The 25,270-nt window shown below is 45.2% G+C and overlaps 1 protein-coding gene and 1 long non-coding RNA gene across 2 annotated transcripts in view; one reads left to right on the top strand and one right to left on the bottom strand.

Annotated features, from left to right (window-relative positions):
• The first annotated feature begins 214 nt into the window (after positions 1 to 214).
• Positions 215 to 22,275, top strand: LOC105425831 (uncharacterized). Its single transcript, XM_011636776.3, has 2 exons — positions 215 to 1,281; positions 15,570 to 22,275. Exons 1-2 carry the CDS (start codon positions 1,174 to 1,176, stop codon positions 16,935 to 16,937), a joined length of 1,476 nt encoding a protein of 491 aa, XP_011635078.1. The 5' UTR covers positions 215 to 1,173; the 3' UTR covers positions 16,938 to 22,275.
• The window catches only part of LOC105425833 (uncharacterized), a 251,232-nt gene continuing 236,867 nt past the window's right edge, over positions 10,906 to 25,270 (bottom strand). The window contains exon 4 of the long non-coding RNA XR_016137951.1: positions 10,906 to 11,472. This is a non-coding gene — a long non-coding RNA (uncharacterized LOC105425833). The remainder of the gene's footprint in view (positions 11,473 to 25,270) is intronic.

Here is a 25,270-nt window from a genome sequence, read left to right as displayed (position 1 = left end):
AGGATAGGCAGGCAGGGCAGGCAGGCAGGGCAGGCAGGCAGGGCAGGCGGGCAAGAAGGCAAGCAGGCAAGCAGGCAAACAGGCAAGCGGACAAGCGCGGAAGCACACGCACGCGTATGCTTCCACGCAGCACGGCGTAGCGCGGCGGAGTGAGTGCGAACGGTGAACGTGATGCATCGAACGGAGAGGGACAGGCGGGAGAGAGAGGGGGGTGATCGACAGGCGCGCGGATTGGTCGACTCGGCACGGCCGCGGCGAGGGTGGGGATGCTCTCACAGCTGAGCGCTGAGCTATAGACTCGAGTGGCCGATCGTACGATGCAGTCAGTAGCACATGAGCGCTCGTGGAGCGAGCATCGAAGCGTTTCTCTTCGGAACGGGCGAGGATGTCAGTTCGTGATCGACGAGCGACTGTGAGAGGAGCCCATAACGTCTGAATCTTGGACCGCGCGTGCACATCGTCGATATCCAGTGTCGAGAGACACAGGTCTAAGGGAGCGAGAGTCGGGAGGAAAAAAAGAAAAAAAGAAAGAGAGCGAGGAACGCACTCGAGCGACGGAAGGGTAACGACCACCGCGCGCTTTTATCGCTACTCGGCGAGAGAGAGCACGTGGATGCGGAATTATATGTGCGACCGTTGGAGTTCGTCGCGCGTCTCCCGCTCAGATAAGCCGCGGTAGCAGCGGCGACGACAGAAGACGGAGGAGGTGTTCTACGATAGTGTCGATCTCGGAGGGACAGCGACGAGTGGGAATCTCGCCACGGTCCATCCATCCATCCACAGTCGAGTCGCGTTCACAAGAGAGGAAGCTTACGTTGTTTTTTTTTTTCTTTTACGTCCTCTCATAACTTTTCGCCCGACGCCAGTTTCAATAAACGCGGCGAACGCTCATCCTTTGGACGTCAGAGCTTGAATTTCATTTCGAGAGAAACTTGATTTTTTTTTTTTTTTTCACGAATCGTGTTGGAGGATACGTATCTACGTGTCGCAGGTGCGTCGAATTATTGGTGAAAAAACCGAAAGGAAGTGATCGACTGCGACAGAAGGTGAACGAGAATTGATCCTCGCCGGCGAGAACGCGAAAGCGGGATTGTGTGATGCGAGTCGCCGACTTGACATCGTTGTTCAATTGAAGTGAAGTGTACGTGGAGTTCTTTCGGAAGCGGCCCGAAAATGGTGCCAACGCAGCAAGATAGTCCCTCGAACTCGAGGATACCCATCATGTTCGGATCGTTACTTGTGAAAAAGGATTCCGCCACGCCATATTCGGATGCCACACAGGTAAATACGGATGAGGGATGTCCACTGGACGAAGGGAAACTTTCGACAGAGTTATTTCCAGATTTTTCCAATTTCGAACTTTATGTTCGTTAAATTCTTTATGAAAATTTTCTTTCTTCGTCTCTTCCTAAATTTTTTCATCTCACACTTGAATGATTTTGTTTTTTTTACTATCATTTGGTCCTCATAAATGTATGAGAGAAAAACTAAAGATGAAAAAATCCATGCTATATTTTCTCAAGTTTGCTTTAAAATTTAAGAAAGCATTCTGGGAGAAAAAAGTCAGTTCTCTCAAAGAATTGTAAACCTAGCTTAATTTGAAAGGCTAGACGTGCTAGAAAAAATTAATTCTCAGAATTTCTAGGCTTGCCTGGAAATTTGAAGGAGCATGTTAAAAACGTGAACTTTTCGAGAAAATCATAAACTTGTTTGAGTATTTGAGCGAACATGTTAGAAGTGTTAGTTTCCCGTGAACCTCAAATCGAGTTGACATCTTTTGTATTTTACTTCATTTATCATCGCTAGTGTCCGCCCAAGAAAAATATCTTCGAGGATTATTTTTACCGCATGCAGCGAGTATCCCTTCGTTTTTATTTTATTGGCTCAAAGATTTTTTTCTGCGATAACAGCCTCCTTCGAAACGGACACCAATTATAAAATCTTAAACTGTCGAAAGATTTTTCGATAGCTTGAATTCAAAATCACGAAATTCGAATTTCGATCTTTGACAGAGATCGGCGGCGAGGGTTGAATCGCATTGTCGATATTCGACGAGACGTTCATGATTCGTTTACGTGGCGAGATTAACTGTCACATCTTTGCGAACATCAAGATAAACACTTCGCATCAGACAAAACTTGTAGGCTAAATTGACTCTCGAAAACGATGACGAATCTCGTAATAGAATTTTTTTCTTTGGCGGAATAGGAATTTTCAGCGGTTGAGTTTCGTATTTACCTGCGATTTCCTTTCTTTCCCTGTGAAGGAGCCTTTAATAATACGTGGTAATCGAAGGGAAAAGAAACGGGGGGAAGAAACGGCATGCATTTCGGGGTTCGAGCGGACTCCTCGTGTGACGAGGGTCAAGCTGTTTATTTTGAAAGCGAGTGCAGGTAAAGATTTCGAAAGCGCTGTAGGCCTCGTCATATACGCGGAGATTTACTGCCAAATATTGCTGTGCGGATGCGTCGAAGGTCTTTCTTAAGCCGGATTAATGCACCGCGAACGCTTTCCCCGGCGATACGATGCGATGCGATGTAAGGTTCGACCGAAAGGCGAAAATAGCGCAAAATGACCGTTTGCGATATGTATCGTTAATAACGCCGAGGGAACATGCGCGCCTCAAAGTGGGCCGTAAACTATATTTTTATCGGCGCACGTGGCGAAGTATATAAATCTCTAGTATTAACGGAATTTATTGCTTCACGGCGTATTCTCATTCGTATTCATCGATGCGACTTTTATGAATTTATGACGGACGATCGCGTTAGTTACACAGTTGGAAATCGGCGAGCGCGATGATTTCTCGAAGCGTCGATTGTTCACGGGGGCAATTCCGCACGTTTTTTTTTTTTCGTGTAATTGAAAATGCGTCCTGTGAGTAGACGCGCAGGCGAGCTCTAATAACGACGAAAGTGCAAAGTGTCGGAATTAATCTTCGTTCCTCGTTCGCGCGTGATAGTCGTTACTCGTGCGACGCAATAAAATGTTTGGCTGCAAAAATTATTTATCCTGTTATTTATCTAATTATGTGTAGCCCGTAATTCATATCGGGAAGATGGTAGAAATGTCCGGTGTTGCGCGAGGCAGACGTTATTTTAAAGCGGAACAACCGTAAAGGCGAAGGCCTGCCGATCGGCTCGAGCCATGTCCATTTGATGCAACATTCGACTTTGTCGAAGAGACGTCTTTGATAGAACGCGATAGTACATTAACTCGTTGAGCGAAACGCAAAATATCGCCGGTCGATGTTTGTTTGCGAGACCTGTCTCCTCGAGATATCATAAACAGTGTTTCTTTTTTTTTTCTTCGTGCTTATGTATCGATCGGCGAAGTCTTTTCACGGCAACGTCTTTGACCGAAAGAAATCGGTCGTTTTCTAAATATAGTAGTGTATTCGTCCTCCTGCCGTTCGGCTGCCGAGAGAGGAACATTCACCGTCAAAAATACTAGGAAATTTGCAGTCGCGATTTAAAGCGAACGTTATCCAGCATTAAAAGAGAGATAAGAGTATATTGGGAGACGGATATGGCGTAAAATTAGAAAGTGGACTTTCGATTCTTTTTTCTAACTAGAATTGTTAAGCGGATTAACTTAATCCGTCGAGGAGAGGAGGGAAGGGGAGGGATTTTCTCGGAAGGTCTCTGACGAAAGGACGGTTCCAAAAACATCAAAGAAAGGTCCTCGGGCAGGGTTTCTCTCGAATATATCCCTGCTACGGACCCATGCAACGGCAGCACAAGACCGTCCTCGTTTCTAAACCCACATGCATTTTCGGCGTGCACGCGCGCGTGTATGCATGTCGGCCTTTTCTCACATGTCGACGGGGCCGGGTGCCATATGGCTCGCGTGAAAATTCGTAGGTATTTCCAGACCTCGGGGGCTCTGACTTCCCGAGCCCGATACACGAACCGGATATTCCTCCCTCGTACGCTCAATTACTTGCGCGCTCTGGCCGATACACCGACATTTTTCTCAGTAGGTTCCCCGGTCTCGAATCTCCTCCGAGACCGGTCAATTATCCTTCGGGACTTTAATGACTCAGGTCTCTAATTCTAGAGCTCGGCCCGTCCAGGTAGTCCTCCGCGCGCGATTATGTATTTTGTATCGCTCCGGGGAAATAACATTCCCCGGTATACGCGGCCACGATACGAGTATCGGTTCGCGGCGCGGAATAATCGATCGATCGCGTCATCGTCGTGATTTTTGATTTCGCACGCACGACTCGGGCCTGCCGCGCCACGTCGCGCCGCGCCGCACCACGCCACGCCACACTACACCACACCACACCACACCACACCACGTCACACCATGCCGCGATCGTTCGAGAGGCTGTAATTCGACGGTTGCACCATGGTCATCCATTTCGATCGATCAATCGATCTGCACAAGCACGAATACGTAATACGAACGGTTGTGAGTTCTATCGTTCGTGGTTTCGCGGATTATTGGATGTTTTATTACTTAACCTCTTCATGCGAATTCAAATCGTATTATTATGATGACTTGTACGTTAATTTTCGTCTGAGATGGTTTTTTTTTGCGAGAGATCAATCTCATTATCGTTAATAACGTCCACTCAATGTAAGAAGTGGAGAGATTAATATTAGATTTAATAACACATACTCTATATATATATATATATATATATAGTATGTGTTATTAAACCCAATATTAATCTCTCCACTTCTATATATATATATATATATATATATATATATATATATATATATATAAAAGATACGATTCAAGATTCATAATCGCTGTTTTATTTGGCGAGATAAACATGAAGTAGAATTTTTCGTGCGTTTTTCCTTTTCCATCCGAGTCGATAATTATTTGACCGTGTTGCATCGCAGTTGCGTTAGCCATCTTAATCTCTCTTGACATGCCGTAACTTCGCATTGCGCGTTATCAAATCTTAGTTGCATCCGCCTCGCGATACTCCGGCAAAACCGCAACAAGTGCGTCATGATAAATTCTCATCTGAAATGCACGGAGCGGAAATGGAAAAGAGACATAGAATATCATTCGAGATGTTTCGTAAAGTCGACTTCGTCGTGTCTGCTAATCGTGTGATCGTTTCTATCGTCGATCTCCGACTGAAGTTAAAATCGAGATTTCTGGAAACCCTTGATTAGGTCTGCATTACACGTGGTGTTCGCTAAGTGAAACCCGTTTCCGTTCACAAGGTAGGATTATCTCGTCTCAGTCGAGAATGTTATTTCTCTAATGCGGCAATCACGTCCGATGGGCCGATATTGCCGCGTGATATTTTTCGACGTTTTGTGATTTACGTCGCCACGGAAATAAAACCGCCTCGTGTGTGTTCGGGCGCGGGGCGGGGAGGGGGGGGGGGGGGGCGCGCGGGAAGGACGGAGAAAAGGACTCGGCGGGGAACGTAGGATCCGTAATTTTCGTCTCGATTCCAATTTCTTTTTCTCGCGGGCTTAATCTCGTCCGGTAAATTGGCCCTCTGAACTTCTCTTTGACTGCGCTCTCGGCCTCTCCCATCACCGGCCTTCTCCCTCTCGCCGTCGCCATCCGCCTCCTCCTTTCCTGATAGGTACAATCCCATCAAATTATCCCGATTACCTGTAGCCTTGACGGTATACGCGAGCCTTTCTAATAGAGACAAGCGCGCACCGACGTTAACGACGATTTCGAAGTCGAACGCATGGCTGCCGGCGTTCGCATGACGTGAGTTTCGTTAGATTCACGCCTCATTTATATCGCTGAATGCGCTGCCGCTCGTCTTTTGCATCGAACGTAATTTTTCACGAGCCGGACGAGCCGGATTCCCTCCCCGAGTCCGTCCGCCGGTCGAAAAATGCCGATTCCTTCGCATCGCGATCGACAAGTTACATTGAACTTTGGTACTTATGCGATTATTTTCGCCACATCCGCGTATCTGGTCGCGCATCTAAAAAGATATTACCTTCGAGCGATTGAAGATAATCACATGGCGTACGCGCGGCAAGATGACGCGTTTCTTAGGCGCACGCTTCGGCGCAACGACGTGAGCGCGAGCGTAGCGCAGAATTTTAATCGGGGAACACAAGGCTCTCTCTCCCCATCTCGATCTCGTGGGAAGGGGGGGAAGGGTTCGCTATCGGGAGTCACGCTCGGCTTGGGTGCGTAAAAAACGCCGAGCGGATACGCGGATCGGCTCGCTTTCACGGAAAGCTCGCGTGATAACGCGCGGCGCGGGGGATAAGTCGGATGTTCTGGGAAGCGCATCCGGTGGGGAAACGCGCGAATGGGGAAAAAAACGTCCACGTTTTCATCGTGAACCAGCACAATTATGATCAGCGCGGCGGCGGCCAGCGGTCGAGCGAGGCGCGCGAGCAAATCGCGCCGTCACTTTCCCCGTACGCGTACGTGTACGCGTGAACGTGACGTTTCGCGCTCGCACGATTATTCTATTTACGAAAATGATTATTGAGAGCGGTCCGCTCGTGTCACGTTTGGCATCAATCGCGTCTCTCCGATTCCCGTGTCACGTCGGAGTATTAAATGCGGTATTCCTGTCGTGCAATTAATAAAAACCGAACATTCAGCTTTTATATATTTGAACTAATGTGTATAAAGTGAAATGAAAAGTAGAGCGAAGTAAAATATAGACGAGGAATTGTAAAGTGAATTAACGTATAAACTAAACTCGTCTATGTACACTTGTGAATATATTGTTTAGGTGGTTGGCAATTTTCTATTACAATTGCAAGCGAGAAATGCAACGTGATAGTTTTGTTTTTTACTGAAAAAAAGACTAGTACTGTGTAACGGTTAAACGGCTCCTATGTAATAAAAAAATCAATCATTTAATGTACTCTATTAAATTTATTTTTATATAATTTTTTCTTTCTCTTTTTATTTTTTATTTTCATTTATTTGTTTTTTTTTCTACAGATTAAAGTGGATAAGCAAGAAACTATTTACAATCACAATAATAACAATAACAATAATAATGTTATCTATCTACTAAATTAATAATGTTTTACCTACAATAAGAGCAATAAGTTGCTCTTCTAAGATCATGCATTCTAAGATCGTGCATTCTTAATTTTTTTATATTTCGTCAATTTATGCTTTATACGTAATAAAATTTTTCAAGACAAATTCACACACACACACACACACACACACACACCAAGTAAAAAAAAAAATACATTTTCTAGAAAGAGAAATCATTATTATTTCGCAAGTTGCCTTCCCACCGCTCAGACACGAATTTTTACATTTAACATAAACAAAAAGAAAAAAAAGATTATGCATGTCAGGGTTAATTACGCTAATCGACGGATTATCTACCGAGGCGTTATTAGTCGCGATGGTGAAACCATCGTCGATGCCGTAATGCCGTGCTAACCGGTGTAACGGTATTACAAAAGCGACAGTGAAATGGCGGGATGAGAACGCCGGTTTCGCTCCTTGAAAGTTACGCGCGCGCGTACCAAGCCGCGAATGTACATCACGTTGTAATTGCCCCCTCGCGCTTACTTATTGCGAATACGATAGAACGATAGTCCCCATCCCTCCTGGGATACGCGCGCGAAAAAGTTCGCCCGGATTCCGCGGGTTAAGAGGCGGCCGCGGAAGGAAGAAAGCGGAAAAAGTAGTCGCCGTTGGCGCGAACGGTAGAAATAGTTATGTCTTTTGTCGGGTATGCATAAAATCGGCCGTAAAGATTGGAATTACGGCGGGGCCCGTAAGAGATTCTGATAAGAACTGAGATTTCTCTACTTGGGTGGTGCGAGTTATTGTTACGGTTATGAGAATATAAAGCGGGACTATCTCACAACGAGATCGGTCCGTTTAAGAGACCAACCATAAATATAATCACGCATTTTTTTTTATCCTCCGTTGTACGCCACGACGGACAGTGCTGCGTATTGTCGCGATGGTGCGTATGGGATCTGTATCGCATTTTGCGTTCAACGACAACACACGGCGCCGAATAAAAGGGTTCCCGGAGCGTTCGAGAGAGCTGGATCGAAATTTAAGAGCGTTAATTAAATGTTATCTGAATTTATTTTGAAAAAATAAATTTAGATATCTAAATCTTTTTTTGAAAAATAAATTTAGATAAAATTTTGCAATCGCTACATCTCTCTCGAGTTAACGGATGCACTCGCACGATAAAATATTTGCTTTAATATTTTTTTTTCCTGATATATATTTGTGCTCGCGAAGAGTTTTTATGATAGCGGCGAAATAAGTCCGTGGCGTGCGCGATAAAGTGACGTCTTCGGCGCGTTATCGGTTATTTGCCTATCGTGGTACTTTTTATCTATCGATCTAATCTCAATGACATTGCCGTATCTGGTGCACAATGGTCGCCTCTATCGGTATCTCGTAAAAAGCAACGGAGCAAAACAACGGTGCGATTGATTTCCAATCCGGAAATAAAACGTTCCCGAGTTCCTTAAGCGACGTTACAAGAGATTTCTGCGGCGCGAAAAAAGCGATTCGTGCGATTCTCGCCGAGAGAGAAAGAGAGAGACGACGAAAGAGAGAAAAAAAATGCTTTTAGCGTGTTCTCCGGGTCTCTCTACGGTCGATCGGACGAGATTAATGTCTATTGCAAGGTCGCGTTGACAGATTCATAGCGGTAAATTGTGCCGCTGAAGGTCAAACGAAAGTACGATCGTTCGCCGAGACGAACAGTTGCTGGATCAAATGTCCCGTGCTGTTGGAAGAGAATTGATTTTAACTCTCTGGAGGTCGGTAGTTTTTTCTCCCCCTCCCCCTCACGTTGAAATCGCCGTATATTTCGCGAAGCGAGAGGCGTGAACCGCTAGTGAATTTCCATTGACGAGGTCGAGGTATTAATAGAAACGGGAGCTCGAAGTCACACGCGTGCTTCTACTCGACGTGTATGAAGAAGTTACATTATCTATATGTATGGAAAAGAGAATTGCCTTAATACCATTAATAAAGTCAAATTTATGCGAAAGAAACTATGCCATCTCGAAAGTTTGGTGCTAATGGACTAACGCTGCTTTGCATGCTGCGTCTTCGTAGCTGGCCGACTAAATTATTCAAATATCCTATCGACAGCACGTATTACTTTTTATTTAAATTAGTATAAAAAAAAATAGTACAAGATTTTAAAATTCGTATAGAAATTAGAGGATGATAGTTTCACTCGTGAATGAGGACTTGGAAAGGACAGTTTTAGAAATACAGTGACGCTCTGAGAGCTGATGTGCTTAAAAAGCACTTAAAGGGGTCTGGCAGGCACAGACACGTCGTTGTGTTATTTTATAAGTGCTACGATCGTATGTTGGATGAATCACTATGACCGGGACTCGATACGTCGTGACGATAGATAAAGAGGGAGATAGAGAGAGAGAGAGAGAGAGAGAGAGAGAGAGAGAGAGAGAGAGAGAGAGAGAGAGAGAGATAAAAAAAACGGGAAGAGACTCGGGACTCCGTTATCAAATTCTACCAAATCGTTTGTGATCGTTTTGCGGCATTACCAGGCGGCTTACATCCGATGTTTCGTAAACGATACGAACGTGACGCATCTCCATGGAATATCAGGTCGACGAACGGTTACGACTTCGCGTTACCACTTCAGAGAATTACGTAGCATTAATTTCTGCTTTAAGATCGTCATCTTCTTATAGATGATTTTTTTCTCGTAAATTGATTCAAGAAATTTTAATAAAACATTAACAGCTGCGGAAATGTAACTTTCCTAGGGACTTACTTTTTTCTTTAAAAAATTTTTTATCGCCGAAAACGTATAAACATAAATATCCAAAACTACCAAAATAATCTCGTGCGAATTTCGTTCAACGTGAGATCTGTTTGCAGCATCCCTCCTCTCCTTGAAAACGGTGTGCGAACGACGAGAAACGCTGTTTGCGCAACGGTAAAGTTTTCAAACGAGAGTACGTGTGCACGCAGGTGCGGGAGCTATACCTCGCGAGAGGAGCGAAGGGGTGGGAAGGGGGGGGGTGCGACTTTTCCAGGTTCCAAATGTAGGGGCGGGTAGCGAGGGGAGTCGATACGCGCGCGAAGAGGGTGAAGACAGTGGTCCCGATCGGTAGCGAACCGAGAGCGGATTGGCCAAGGCCAGCTGCCGGCGTCGAGAAAACGCGGCCATCGCATCGAGCGCCGGAGCGGACGAGGATCGACGCTCTCGACGGAGGAGAGGCCCAGGCAGCAACGCAGGCGAGAGAGGACTCACGGGAGTGTGTGGGCTCTCCAGCAGCAACGGAAGCGAGCCGGTTGTTTTACCGCAGAAACAGCAGCCGGCCACTTTGTTGCACGCCACGAAATTATGCACCGCCGTGAGGCGAGCGCGCGCGCGCGCGCGCGCGAGAAGCGCTCGTAAATAACGACCGGGCGTCACGAAATTACTTTCGGGGCACACGCCGTCGCCTCCTCTCCTTCCCTCGCATTATCCGCGTTTGATTCTCGATCTTCTCCCCCTCTCCTCCCTCTCCCTTCCGATGTATGTATGGTATGCATGTACGGTATATAGGTACGAGCATGCCTCGGTTTCGTGCCGCACCGGCAATCGAGCGGACCTCTCACGACTGTTGAAATCTTACGTCGTCGGGAATTTCTCGCGTCTATGGTTTCTGTTAATTGGCCGTCTCGGACATTAATTTGAAATGTTATGTAAACGCAACCGTAGATGCAACCGTGGAATTGTACGTGCGTGATCAGTTAAGGGAAATTATGAAATGGAGAACTTTTTTCACCAAATGGAAATTTAAATTTCTGAAAGCAATCAAATCGTGGGAAACATAGTGAGAGAGAATATTGCATAATCAAGAAAGAAAAAAAAGAGAAAAAAAATTACGAAAATTGATGAGAAATATTAATAAAAATTCTCCAGTTGTCTAAAGGGAATAATAAATTGTATTGTATTTAATATGGTGTTTATTATAAGTGTCCTTACAAATACATTAATAATAATTTTCGTAATAATTATTTTTTTTAAAAGTCAATTTTTGTGATCTACTTTATTTTTTCGTGCTCGAATCAGAAACCGAATCCGGAGAAGGGTTTTTGTCCGCATCGGACTGTTTTTATGCAAACTATCCAAGCCTAACGTGAACCAGTACTTTCCTGCTCGTCTATACGTAATGTAATCTAATGTATACGCGGCTATAACATAATTATACCATACTGCGTTAAGAAAAAGAAAATATATAGATTTCACGCGATAATAATCAAATCGAACTTACCTAGAACGGGGTTTCCGAATTCAAAGCGATGAAAGTCGCTCGAATTTCGTCGAGCCGAATCCGGCCGATTCTTTTGATTCGCGTCTAACGGTAGATCTAATCTCCCCGAATGAATGTATATATGAATTGCGAGTCGGAGAAGAGAACGAGTGCGACGCAAGTGCGACGCGCAAGGTGACGATGCGTGTAGTTCTCCTCTTCGTAACCTACATCCAGCCGCGCGATCTCCGCCGCGCGCAAATCCTGGTACGTCGACCGTCGACATCTGAAAGTATAATGGCACGCATGGCGTTAGCCGGCATTAACATACACCGCCGTCTAATAAGCAACGCAAATCGGCGAGCAGATCAGAATGCAGTGGTGCCCTTGCGATCTCCGCCGTACCTCGGACGAGAGCCCGGGCGCGCTCCGGTCGCGTTTCGATAATTACGCGCGTTGCGTAACGGCGCGTACAGCCCTCCATCTCCCCCCCTCCCCCTCCGTCCCCCCCTCTTGCGCGCATCAACGACGCGCCAAGGTCTGCTGTTTCGTGGAAAGTCCGCCGAGCGAGACGGCCTGGGAAATTAGCCGATACGAGAAGGGACGGAAGGGAGGGCGCGCTCTTTCGCAAGAACCGGTATATATTTATCTCCGATATCGTTATGATATCGCGTTAAATCGCCCGCGCGAGACTCGCGCTAGAATTTCGCAAGACGCTCGAGTTTCGCTCAAGAAGAACACGTGCAGCGATCTAACGATCGCTCGTCGGTCCCTCTCGCTCGAGAAAGATCTGCATACGGCGCTATGTTCTTTGTTCTTTTTTTTTTTTTCCTTTTTGCTACGGCAAAGTGCGTACTATTTTCGAAACGTAATTGCCTCGTTATGTTCTTACGCCACGGGAAAAAGTGTACGTGAGCGCAAGATTATTTTTCTCAAATTTATTTTAAATGGTTATTTGCCGTAGATGTACAGGCGTTTTATTGTATTTTTAAGGGCTTCGCCGGACTCTTAAGGCGCGAGAGATGCAGACGCAGTAGACAATAAGCTCGGGCTAGTAAAAACCGTCCATAAACTATTTTCTCCGATCTATCGAGATATACCCAGGGCGGTTAGCGGAGCAGATATCTGCTCTAATGGCATACCGCTTTTGTAACGCGAGCGGAACATATGGCGGGCCCCAATATAAGCCTCGTCCGAATATACACGGGGGCCCCACCCACCTCATCGCATCCCTCGGAAACCATACCTTCGACGTTGATCCTCTCGCGAGCGAACGGTCACGCTCGATTTGGCGGTTTCGTGTGTTCGTGCGATTTTCACGGGTCGCAGGTAAAAGCCGGTCGGCGAGGATAATGATTTATCGGGCTCCGCTGGGTGGTGGTATAGGAGCCCCTCCCTTCCCCCCGGGGGGAGCCATTCGCAAGGGGGCTTCACCTCCTCGCATCGGCGGCACGAGCTTTTCTTTTCTGTTTTATTAAGACCCGGGGTTCTCGGATCGGCGTCGTTGCGGCCGCTCGAGAGGAGAGAATCCATTACGCCGATCGCGCCGCCTGGCCGGCGATATCTCTCTCATTTTTGCGGCGTGTAGCTCGTCAAAACGATCATCGGGCCGCCTCGATATATATATATGACGTGTTGTGCCAGATATCTCGCGAGACGTGCCACAACTTCGTCCCCCTACCGGGTGTTACATAAATCGGATCGCGAGAGCGCGAGAAACGCGGCCGAATTTTGGTCGAGTGACGACGTGTAATTCGTCCGGCCGGAATAATCAGCCTTGACGATCGGACGATCGGTCCGCTCAGCCGTATAGTTATCGGCCATTTAACCAATTAGAGATTACCATCTAGATATTTATACGGTCAATTGGGATAATTGCGATAGCGAGGTAAACGAAGCATCGCGAATATGAATATTATTTTATCGTTGAGAAAGATACCCGCACTTTACATCACTGTAAAAATCATAGAGGTATATCATAAAGCCCCAAAGTTATACGTTTAAAAGCGTTTTAAACGTTTCTCCAAACAACAAAATCCTTGGATCTCACTCTCCAATTTATTTATTCCCTTCATTCTCAATCGGCTACATTTCAGAAATTATATCCGTGCCCGAGCGTTTCTGACGAATTATTTCAATTATTTCGAGGAATTTACGTATCATACGTATGCACTTAACGCGCCCATTATCAAGCGGAACCTGCATCCGGGGAGTCGTCCGGGTCGACCCTGAAACCAACCAACGACGGGGCAATACATTCGCTCGCGCGGCCCGATATCCATTTGAAACTTTCTCACGTTTCGCGGCACAAATGACGATTCCGTGTTTCACGGCCGCGCGACTAGGAAGCGGTGAGGTGATTTACAAGAGCGACTCGTCGTCGTCGTCGTCGTCGTCGTCGTCGTTGTCGTTGTTTGTGCGTGAGCAACGAGCGATCCTTGAGTTCGAGGCTCGGTGGGACCTGGGGGGGGGTTCGGGGGGGAGGGTCACCGACTATGCACCATTACGTATGATCGAGCCCTCAGCGCGAGTTTGCCTCTTTTCCTTTCTCGCGACTTGGCGCTGCGACCGAAAAGGACAATACCGCGCTTGGCTTTTCCTCTTCCTTTTCCAGCGATAACGCACGTCGCAAGCCGCGCTTGATCTATGGATCCTTATCTGCACCGCAGTCGACGATCACGATCGCGGAAGAGGAACGCCGTTCGTCATTCCGTATGTTGATCGCGTTCGCTATCGGTGTTTTTCAATCAACGTGGAGTAATGCAGCTGGACGGACATTTTTTAAATGTTTCGCGAAGGATGTACGACGAAAGGAGAGAGAAGAAAATTAAATGCCTCTGTTATCTTGGTACTTAACTTTCCATTATTTTAATTGCTAATTCGAGTAATTTTGATGATGAGTTTGAAATTATTTAATTATTTAATTAATCAGAGAATAAAATTTTTTTAATATTAATATTAATCTCCTCTTCGCTTCTCTTTTCTTTTTCATTCCGCGGAACTGACCAATTAATACTACATGCTTATAGTGTCGAGAATAAGAATTATATTTGGCTCGATGCTTCTCGGAGTGTATTCTTACGAATGGAGGAACATTCAGCACGTCTTAAAGTCGTATCACATCAACACATCCTTAAGGTCGTATCACACTGTACATCGAAAAATTATGTTAAGAGACCGCTTTGCGAACGCGCACCGCGAATGAAGTCATTGCACGCGGCAATGTGCAGCGGGCGAAGATCGAAGTCCAGATCGAAATTCCAGCCAATCGAGATTTCGAAGCCCGATCCGTTCTTCCAATCTGCGCGATCGCGAAGCGAAGAGCGTTCGGCGAGCGAGTAGCGTGATACGGTCTTTACGCGGTTTGTCACGCAGAGCTGTCGAACGGAGCGTACGCGTCGTGCCTTACGTTCGCATGCGTGCGCGCGCGCGCGCGTGTGTGTGTGTACTCGGCGAAACGACGCGCATATAGCCCGGAGCGATGCACACACGCACGCGATCGCTCGCCTCTCCGTCAAGTTCTCGCGAAGGCCACCATCGTATAGCGAGTTGAGATGCGAGTGTGTCTCTCGGATTCGGCCTTGGTCACCCGCTTCCGTCAGCTGCGGGCTAATTGTGAATAACGTGTCGATACGCACGCATGTGCATGTGCACGTACGCACGCACTCACGCATGCACGCACGCACGCACGCACGCACGCACGCACACGGGCAGGCAGGGCCGAACTCAGGGCCTCGATTCCGTGACAAGGAGCGGCGAAGAGTCTTTCCGTGTCGCGCCCGCTTCTTTGTAGCGTAATGTCGGAAATTATGCCGAAACGGGAGCAGCCGTTCGCTTTATTACGGGTGTCGTGTCTCTCCGGTTCGTTTTACCTTCGTTCTGCACGTTCGTTTTTCCCTCCGCGCATACACAGGCGCTCTCTTCGCGGTCGATGATTGGATCGACGGTACGAAAGGACGATAAAAAGGAGGAATCGGAGAGCCCCGCATTCGCCGCATCCCACATTTGATGTGAACGAAACGTGATCGTTCGATTCCGGGTCGTGTTTGTCTAATGCAAAGATCACGGTCAATTTGATGTATCATAGGCTAAGAATCGCGCGTAGTCAAATGTCGCGCGTAGTCAATGTCGAGTTAAATATATGGTATCGATTTATGACTCATGGGATTCTCTCTTGACATGGCAATATATATTTTCGAAAGAGCTCTAAAACTCTAATTAGAGTTACTTAAGATATAACTCCCATAACATTGTTCTTCACATTGTCGTATTACTGTTGATTATTGAAATTATTTTACAAAATTATCAATTATCAAGAAACCGACAAATTCAAGAGAAATGAACGAATATACAAACGCTCGTTTTTTTATTTCTCTGTTACAGACGAAGAAGAACAATCCTAATCGCATCAAGCGACCCATGAACGCGTTCATGGTCTGGTCGCAGATGGAACGCAGGAAGATCTGCGAGGTTCAGCCGGATATGCATAACGCTGAAATCAGTAAAAAGCTAGGGAAGAAGTGGAAGTTGTTGTCGGAAGAGGCTAGGCAGCCTTTCAGAGAAGAGGCCGAGCGACTCAGGCAGCTGCACCAGATACAGTATCCAAATTATAAGTACCGTCCCAGGAAGAAGACCTCGAAACCCGCCGAGATTTCGAAGGCGAAGGAGAGGAAGAGATCGCGAAAATCAGTGTCTTCGATATCTTCGTCGCCATCACCATCGCCGTCGTCGTCGATATTGTCGACGCCGTCTAACAGTCCGGTCTCGATCATCGAGCTGCCTAGCTCTTCCTTGCCACCATTATCGCCAGCCTCTGCGACGCCCGCTACTAGTCACGCTGTCAAGGCGAAAAACGACAATAATAACAACACTCAACAGCTGAAGAAGTCGCTGAAAAGGATCCTGAATCCGTCAAACGTCAAATCAGTATCCAGGTTGAGCTCCAAACCCGTTCGATTGACCCTGGAATCCCTGGAGACACCCCGCCATACGCACTCTAATGTGGACTATACCTCTGAACGGCCAATAGTCACCGCCAAGGTTCCCACCAGTCCGACCTGCGACAATCCAGACTCGCCCGAGTCCGCCTTCTATGAGGAAAACCTTTCCGAGGGCGTCACGTCCAGCAATGCGGTCAACAACGCGGTCAGCAATGTCGACTCTATTAAGATCAAGCAGGAACCGAAGTTGGAATCAACCCTGGAACCGAAATTGGAACTGAATTTGGAACCGAAGATGGAATCGAAGCTGGAATCAAAGTTGGAGTTGGATCAGATGAACTTTGCCTCGAAGGATATATGTCTAGCGTCCTTCGACCTGCCATCGATGATGCGAGCGGACAATCGTTACGCAAATATGACGACTTCCGCCAGCCGGCAGACGCCCAGTTTTAACGTGAAGCGGGAACCGTCGCAGTCTATGATGATGGACGCAGTTGCCCCGACGACGATGCTTACCCCGCAATCACCCATCATGTCGTCCGTCCCTACGACAACGATGACAGGTACCACGGGAGCCATCTTGGACCCTGACTCCCTCCTCGCGGATGATTCCCTCATTGGCAACATCGGTCGGCCAGTCAAGCTCGAGGAACTCATGAACAACTTTGCTGAACTCTCCGATCCAACGTTGACCGAACTGTCGTCCGAAATTGGAGTAGACTACATGGATTTTGAGTTCAGTCGAAATGAAGAATTTTTAAATCTGTTCCAATCTAATGGAATGGACGTATGGAATGGATCTTGCTATTGAAAAATTGAGAGAGAGAGAGAGAGAGAGAGAGAGAGAGGGAGAGGGAGGGAGTGAGAGAAGGAAGAAGGAAGATAATATCAATATTCATCTTCGGTTTGTATAGAGCGTTTTTCAGAGAGAAAGAGTGTTTGCCAATCGTGTTATAAATTGTTTGTTCTAAAGATGTACTTCACGCGTAATTGAGAACACTCGCGGGCAGGATCTTTCGGTGTTTTCCGCGAGCGTTTTGTCACTTCGAAGATCTTGCAAAGATAACGCGCGTTATCGCGATTGCCATCGATTTTTTTTTCACACAATTGACGATTGAATCATCGTCATGTCTTCGTTTTGTACTTGTCGCTAGAGAAGATACTCTTCGAATGTACGGGCGTTTTCCTTGGCCAATGCGCGTCGTGGCTTTCCCTTTGGCGTTTTGATGATTAACGCAGTCAAATTCGCGCGATCAGTCGCTAGATCTAAGCGGCGGAAAATGTCTCGTTTTTTTAAAGAAAAAAAAAGTTGTAAGTCGCTTTGCACGAGGATAACATTTGCGGCTAGCGAGATTCGCAATTATGAGCGATCAAGATAAATTTATGAGGTGGGACATCACGTGGCCTTTCTTGGTTCTTCCCAATTTCCTTTCCGTGAAATCCGTGAAAAGTATTTTTGCGCCGTCATTTCGCTGAATTGAGATCGGAAGATGGAGTCGATTCAGTCAGCAGTTGTTTCAATTTTATAGATCTTCGTTTCGCGGATATGCAATGGACGTCAAAAAGCTCTGGCAGTACTGATCTTCATTTAGAAACCAATCCGTCAATAACAAATTTTTAGAAATTTAAAGTGATCAGGATGTCGATTTTTTTATTCGCGTTCTGAACATTAGCACGATACAAAATTAGTCTGCGTTTTACGAGATTTAACTGATCAGTGCATTAACCGATTATAGAAAAGAGGAAGACAGACGATAGCCACGACGCGCGATGGTTTCGAGAGCTAGATTTTTTTTTGTATATGTACTGTAGTATACTTTTGTATGAAGTTAGTTAAGCGTGAGTGAGCGGCTGGAGCCACGAGGGATTGAGTATAGATCGTGTTGATAATTCGAGTAAAGAAATATATAAGGTCGGTTTCTGATGTAAGCTTCCTCGGCCCCGCGCGATTCGCAGCCGCCCGCTTTTTGTTGTATATACCACGATTCTGTATTTAGTAGAATATATAATATATACTCAAAATATATTAATAAACCCAAAATCTCCGTCCGTGGCGCATATGACGCACGTATTTCGGCGAGACGCCGGCGATCTTTCCGAATCCGTTAAAATTGATGGTATCTGAGGTAATTGAAAGTTAAAATAGAAATTAAAATAGAAAGTTAAAATAGAAATTACCGCTCTGCGCTCTTATTAACTCTTTTACATAAGAATTAAAAGTTTTTGAGAAAGTTTGAAGATCGATGATATTAATATATTTAATATTCATATTAATATGTTAAAATAAATATATTATATAAATATAAATATATTAATTTTAAATCAAGATGTTTCTGATCGAGTACTTTTTTCGAATAAACGACTGTTTTTTTGCGTTTTTTTTTTTTATCATCACGCCCAAAATTTTTTTACATTTTATTAAATTGAGACTATTTTAGAGAACAGAAATCGGGAAAAAAGTTATAGTTTTTACTTTTTTATTCGTACCAGGCCTTCTTGATACATAAGCAGAAACGGAAACAGATTTGATCAAGGTACAGAATGGGATATTTAAAGTTGTTTCCGTGTGATGGATCGGGAAATGAGAAACACGGCGTGGTAGTCGATTGCTTCGAACGATCCTGGACACCAAAGGATCTGAGAAATCGTCTTCTGGTACGAAGCGGAAACGGATGCGGGAATAACGCCATTTGGTATTAACATGCGTCTGTTGCTCCAACGGAGATATATACATATATATATAGTATACATATTGATAAAATATATATTGATAAAATGATATGGATGTTGAGGAGTGAATAATACGCGAGATATCGCTACGTTGACGATGGCCGTTTCGTTCTCCCGAGAAACGGCAAAGCGGTTTGGCAGGAATCGTTCACCAAGTACTCTCTCGACAAAGTGATGAAGCCCATCCGCCGGTTTGGGATAAATAGAACGAGAAAGAACGATCCGTATGCCCGATGAATATCTCGCCGAGTTTGCCGAGTTTCGCCGATCCGCGGACGAATTGACGTTTTGAACTTTGATCGAGGCAAAGTGGCGAGATGTTCCCACGCGCGCGCGCGCGCGCGAAGTACTCTTGGAGAATTTGCTCAGATAATTAATCTTGGGTATTCCCGTTATAAAGATTCTATTCGATCTTGCTTTCTCCTTGGTGCATCCTTGAAGATGAAAGAGGATGGCGAAGGGGAGAAGTATTGGTTACTCGGGACGAAGGGCTACGTTCGTAACGTTTGAGGCAGGAGGATCGTCACGTGGGGGTAGGTCGTTTCAATCGGGAATGGGAACGAGCACACAAGGAGGATAACAGCGCGAGCGTTTCTCCGATCGATCGCGCGCACGATCCACGCTTGATCCAGCGGTTAAGATCCGGCGACGGCATCGGGCGCCGAGCAAGATCGGAGCGAGCGAGCAAGTGAGCCACGCTCGGCTGACCGCGCGGTTATCGATATATCAAACATTTGATCTCATAGTCACCATATTACATTTACGTTTGCGTAGCGGTTAATTTTCGACGATTGTTCGTAAACGGTGATTGTCATAATAGTCGCACCGATACCAGCGAATTCACTACCAACCCCTTTTTTTGTCTCTTTTTTACGTTTTCCGGTAAGGTTCATACGTCACGTTTGCGCAACGTGGCAGATTTTATGTTACTATTATTATTATTATTATTATTATTCCTATTAACATTGTTACACATATGTATAGATATCTACGATTATTAATATTATTAGTTTTATTGTAATTATTATTATTTTTATTATTATTACTGTCATTATATTACTACTATTATTACTGATACTACTATTATTATTCGTATTTGCTATCGCCAGCTGCGAAAGAGGGAAATGATTCGGCGGACAACTTCTCGATCACAGCGCGAAGGGGTGACTCCTATGCGACGCGTGCGGAATACGATCGATCCTCAACATTCGTGAGGAAAAAAACTAAAAAAAAAAGAGTTGATTTTTGATCGACTAGCAAACGGATTGCTCTCCACGTTAATTTCCACGCTCGCAAATTCTGTTTATCTTCCGTTTTTTTTCCTTTTTTTTTTCTCGCCAACGCGAGTGTCGTTACATGCCGCGCCAATTAACGCGTCGCAATCGTGCGCTTTTTGATTTTTTTCTTTCTCTTTTTTTTTCTTTTTTTTTTCTTTTCGATCGAGAACCGATCGAGGGCGAAAGGCTCCTCGTTTTTCGACGAGGGGTTCGAATGGAGGTGTACTTGGGGAAAGGAAGGGAAGGGACGAAAAAGATCCGGATATAATGAAACTGAAGAAAAAGAGAATAAGATACAAAGGAAACACAGTGCCTATCACTCCGGTCTGGAAACTCTCGTACAAAAATCATATACAGGGCCAAGAGGAACAAAGTATAATGTTAGTGTTAATAGCTATTTACACGAAAGCGCAATAAGAATTATTACGATACGATTGCTCCGAAATTCTCGTCTCCTTTAGGACATGTTTCTTAGGAAGCTTAGGAAGCTGCGATCAGTCCCTCGGCGGACGTGGTCCTCGCGAAGGAAAAAAAAAAAGGACGGGCAGAGATAGAAATCGGCAGAGTTACGGGAGGGAGGGGGGAGGCCGCTGCTCCAGGAGCGAAATAATCTTTCACGAGTAAAAACAGGCTGTGTCGATTCTAAAGTTGTTAAAATTGCTTCTTCGCGGACAGCACTACATATCAAGCCGCGTAAACACTCGTTCACACCGCTCGTAGTCACAGAGACGCACTCGCGACGCATTCGTCACGTCGCGGTGCGTCAACGCAAAAGCAGAACTGCCAGCAATATATCGCCAGCGCGATACCTGTCTCGGTTAAAGGCTAAAATTAGAGTTAACTTGATAAATTTTCGTCGTTCTCATCGAACATCGAATCGTAGCGCTCGAGGTGATTTCCGACCGAGGCCGGAATACCAAGACGTGTGTTGAATAGCAACACACCGCGCGATCATCTCTCGATTTAATTTTCAAGTATTGAAAACCATTACGCGAGATTGTTCCCAAAAAAAAAAAAAAAAAAAAAAAATTAGTAACTCAACTTTAAGGAACTTTAACTTTCGAGAATTGCCCGGATTCTGGAAGGTTTTTAGGCTCGCGTCCGAACGCGGCGCAGAATCGATCACGACGAAGGGAAGGTGGGTGGGGGGGTAGGTGAGCTCAGATATCGTAAATTACCGGTGTAATTTGCAATCGAGTGCACACGACTTGTGCCAATGGAGGAGAAGGGAGGAGAAGGGGGGAAAGAGCGATGAGCGAAAGAGCACGGGAAACTGACTTCAGGGACCGAGCCACCTTTTAACGTTTCATCCGCCCTCACAGTTCGCTCTGCAGCTTCGTGAAAGCCATTGTTCGCGCGGATAGAGATCGACGATAAATACGCAACGCGCATCGCCACGTACGTTAGCTGGGTTACAGCTCGCACGCGTGAGAGGCTCTCTTTTTCTCTCTCTTTCTTGTGGGCTTCACGATCACGACGGGTGCGCGTTCGGACGAAGAGCCGTTCCTGCGAACTCGCGTCATACGAATACGCGAGGATTGTAAAGCGGAGGCACAAAGCGACCTCGATGGGGAAACTCGATAAATAATTCGCGCGGATAAATCACAATCATTATCGTGCTTAGGAACGAAGAGCGAAGTATCGGCCACCGATTTATGAGCAGTCGTAGAAAATTGAAAGGGAGTTGAATAGGACATCATCTACATCTCTCGGAGATTTTTCTTCTGATATATTCGAATTAATATGTATTCATACATATACATATATATATATATATATATATATATATACGTTGCGTGCATATTTCTGGTCGAAAAAAGTTGTTTGGCAGATATGAAGAACCGGCTCACGTGAGCCTGATCGTTTCTGTCTGTCCGAGGTTTTGTCAAGTTTTTGCAGTTTGTTCGCGAATTAACGGCCGGCGCTATTTAGATTATTCGCCAGATAAAGCTACTCTCGTCCAAACACGCATTCGTTACGATTGCAATTTTGCATCGCGCTTTGTGGAAGAGGCAGGGAAGCGTGTCCGCTTGGCGGACAGGAACGGGAATTTCATATGCGAGCGGGTATAACAAAGATACCTAAATCAATGGATATGTATATATATATATATATATATATATATATATATATATATATATATAGAGCAGAAGCGACCAAAAAAAAAGAAAAGAGAGGAAGTTAACGAACGAGTTACAAAGTATATGGGATGGGATACGTAGTTGTATGTTAAAAGAGAAAAAGAGTTTGCGCGCGGCGCCGCGAAGAAAGCGAGACGATGCCGACTTGCGTTTTCACGTAGATTTATCGGAATGTTATCGACGGGGTTTCTCTCTCTTTCTCTCTCTCTCTCTCCCTCGTATATTTCTGCCTCGCGCGGCGCGAGACATGAGAGAACGTGGGAAAACTCTGGATTTAGTGCTTCCACAAACTCTGCCGCTGAAGTTTCTCTTAATTTTCCCCCTTTCAAAACGCAGGTTACGCCATCTGCTTCGCACGCAGTGGTGGCTTTGTAAAGGATAAATAACTTCGCGGAATGTATTCCTTTCAATTATTTCCCATTCAGATTTTCGTGTTTGTACAGGAGGTCGTTTCGTAGATTAAGTTAAAGAGAGAAAAAAAGGTTTCAAACGATTGTAAATCACTCGCGCGTAATGATTATGGCGATACACGAGTCTGCATCGCGGCAGATCGGTTGCGTTCGCCTGCTTTTTTCGCGTCGCAACCGCCCTCTTATTCTTGACGAATGCCATCGGTGCGACACTTGGAGGGCCGCGAGTTCTCTCTTATTGCCCGATCTCTGTAATCGTAATACGTACCAAATATCGCGTCGCGCGTATGTGGGTGTGTTGGCGACGCCTTAGGAACGGACGGAACGCGCGTACGCGTTCCATCCGCGATACAAATTGCTGCTCAAATAAATCGTAAGCCGCGATAACATGCACCTCGTCGGCGGATCCGGGGTCGCACCGACGACATCCCAGGCATTGCGATTAGAGTTTTTTTTTTTTAATTTTTACAAAACTTCATCGAGTAACACGTAAACTTAGGTGCGCACGCGCGCGCGCACTCGCGGGCAGTGTGCAATCGATCGCGATGCAACACGCATTATTGTCTCCAACGGCAATGAATGATTGTTGTATTTTCACCTCGATTCGAACATCTGAATCGATTAAGCTTAAAGCTACGGATGTTAACTTCAATCTCTAAAGATGCTCAGAAGAATTAAAATAGGATTGAAGTTAAACATAACTCAGATGCCCGCCAGTGCACACGCATGCGTTCGTATATATATATATATATATATATATATATATATATATATGTGTATATATGAACGACTCGACAAATAGATGTGTAGTAGTTTCTAACAAATTCTTAGCGTGTATATATGTCTAATTGAGAGAACGTCACGGGAACGAGAAGAAGAGGTTTTTTGATATATTTCGAGATTGCGCTTCGATGAGCTACAGTTACATTTGGTGTACGTGATAAGGTTTATTGAGAGCCATTATTTACGGTTAACGTGTAATATCTATATTGCTCGGATAAAAATGCATTCGTGTACCTTAGACATTTGTCGCGTGACGTGTAATCGCTTGTATCGATATGTATCGAGGACGCGGTCGGATTTTCGCAAGTTCTCTCTTTCTTCCGCAAAAAGAAAAAAAAACGGTAGGGATCTCCTCGATATCACGTTGCTCCGAGAGGAAAAGAACGAAAACACAAAAAAAAAAAAGAGAACGAATGCAAAAGTACAGTCTTTCGCGAGAGAGAAAGAGAGAAAAAGGAAATACACCAAAGTGCAATATTCCGCGAAGGCAAACGATTAGCTCCGAAATAGAAATCATCTTTAGCGAGATACGTAACGCGCTGAAAAAACCTGATCTCAGCCGACACGTCTATTTTTCATGGCCGCGCAGAGCCGATATATTGTGAAAGCGAGAAGAAAGAGGTGACACTTTCAAAGAAAAAAAAAAAAAGAAGATGAAGATGCCGTAAATTTTTCACGATATTTTTACACGAAACCTGTATCTCGCAATAACCGATCGAGTCTCAACTTTCTCGCAATCGAAAGAGGGAAGGTGTCTTTCTGGACCTTTTGTTTCTTCCCCCGTCCCTTTTTAATTGTCGCGCTGCGCCACTTTCGTTGCGTCGCTTGGTCGTTTCCGTTTGGGTCGATTATGCGAGACGGAAAGAAAAAGAGCCAACTTCCGTCGGTTTTTTGCTTATTTTCTGTTCATGCCTCTGTACGCGTTCTTTGCAGCGAAGCACTGTGGAATTCCGTCGTTCGTACGGCAAAAGGAATATATTCATGCGCTTCTAAGTTATATATTCTAGCTCTTAAGTTGCAGCATATACATAATAAGGAAAGAGAAGATGAAAATGACTAACTTTAAATACCAACTGTACATTTGTATTTAGTAATCTTGTTTATAATACATTATAACATTATTATATTGTTATTAAGTATCCGATTTGTATCATTTTTTATCGAAATTATTAAAAAATAACTTAAAAATAAAAACCAAGTGGCCTTAATTATCTATTGAAACAATCACGTCCACGACCCGAGCCTTTCACATCATCGTTCCGTCGCCGTTTTCAGCATTAATTAACCTTCGAGCGGCGGCACCGAGCGTGGAACGTACTGGATCGCTCGACATCTTGCTTCGTAGAAGAAGGCAGTGTAAATGTAACAGCTGTTACGATTCTTATTCTTTTTATTTCTGTGACGATTTCATACATATTGAAAGAAAAAAAATAACTCAAGTTTCTTGTAAAGGAGATTAATGTAAAAGTCGATATATCTTGGGCACGTTCGCGTCAGTGCGCTTGTTTTGCGTGACTTTTCAAGATAGATTTGCTCGAGACTTACAGAATTGCCTCGATTGCGTTCGTTCCTTCGACATAGTAGTCGATGGCTGAATTGTGGGGCAATCGAAAATTCAATTTACCGAAGGCACGTCCCATCGCGGTTTCGGCGACACAGTCTCTGAGGTAAGTAATCGATAACACGAGAGGGGTAGGGGGTGAGGAGAGATTGAAAGAGGGGAATTCTCTCCGGGGGAACGGGGAGGCGTAAAAACGACGAGGATTCGTGGCCGTTCGCGCGTCGTGTTCTCTCCTTGGGATT

This window comes from Pogonomyrmex barbatus, unplaced genomic scaffold (genome assembly GCF_055798465.1).
Source record: "Pogonomyrmex barbatus isolate J1 unplaced genomic scaffold, ASM5579846v1 scaffold11, whole genome shotgun sequence".
Lineage (NCBI taxonomy): Eukaryota > Metazoa > Arthropoda > Insecta > Hymenoptera > Formicidae > Pogonomyrmex > Pogonomyrmex barbatus.
This window is presented reverse-complemented; position numbering and strand designations above follow the sequence as displayed.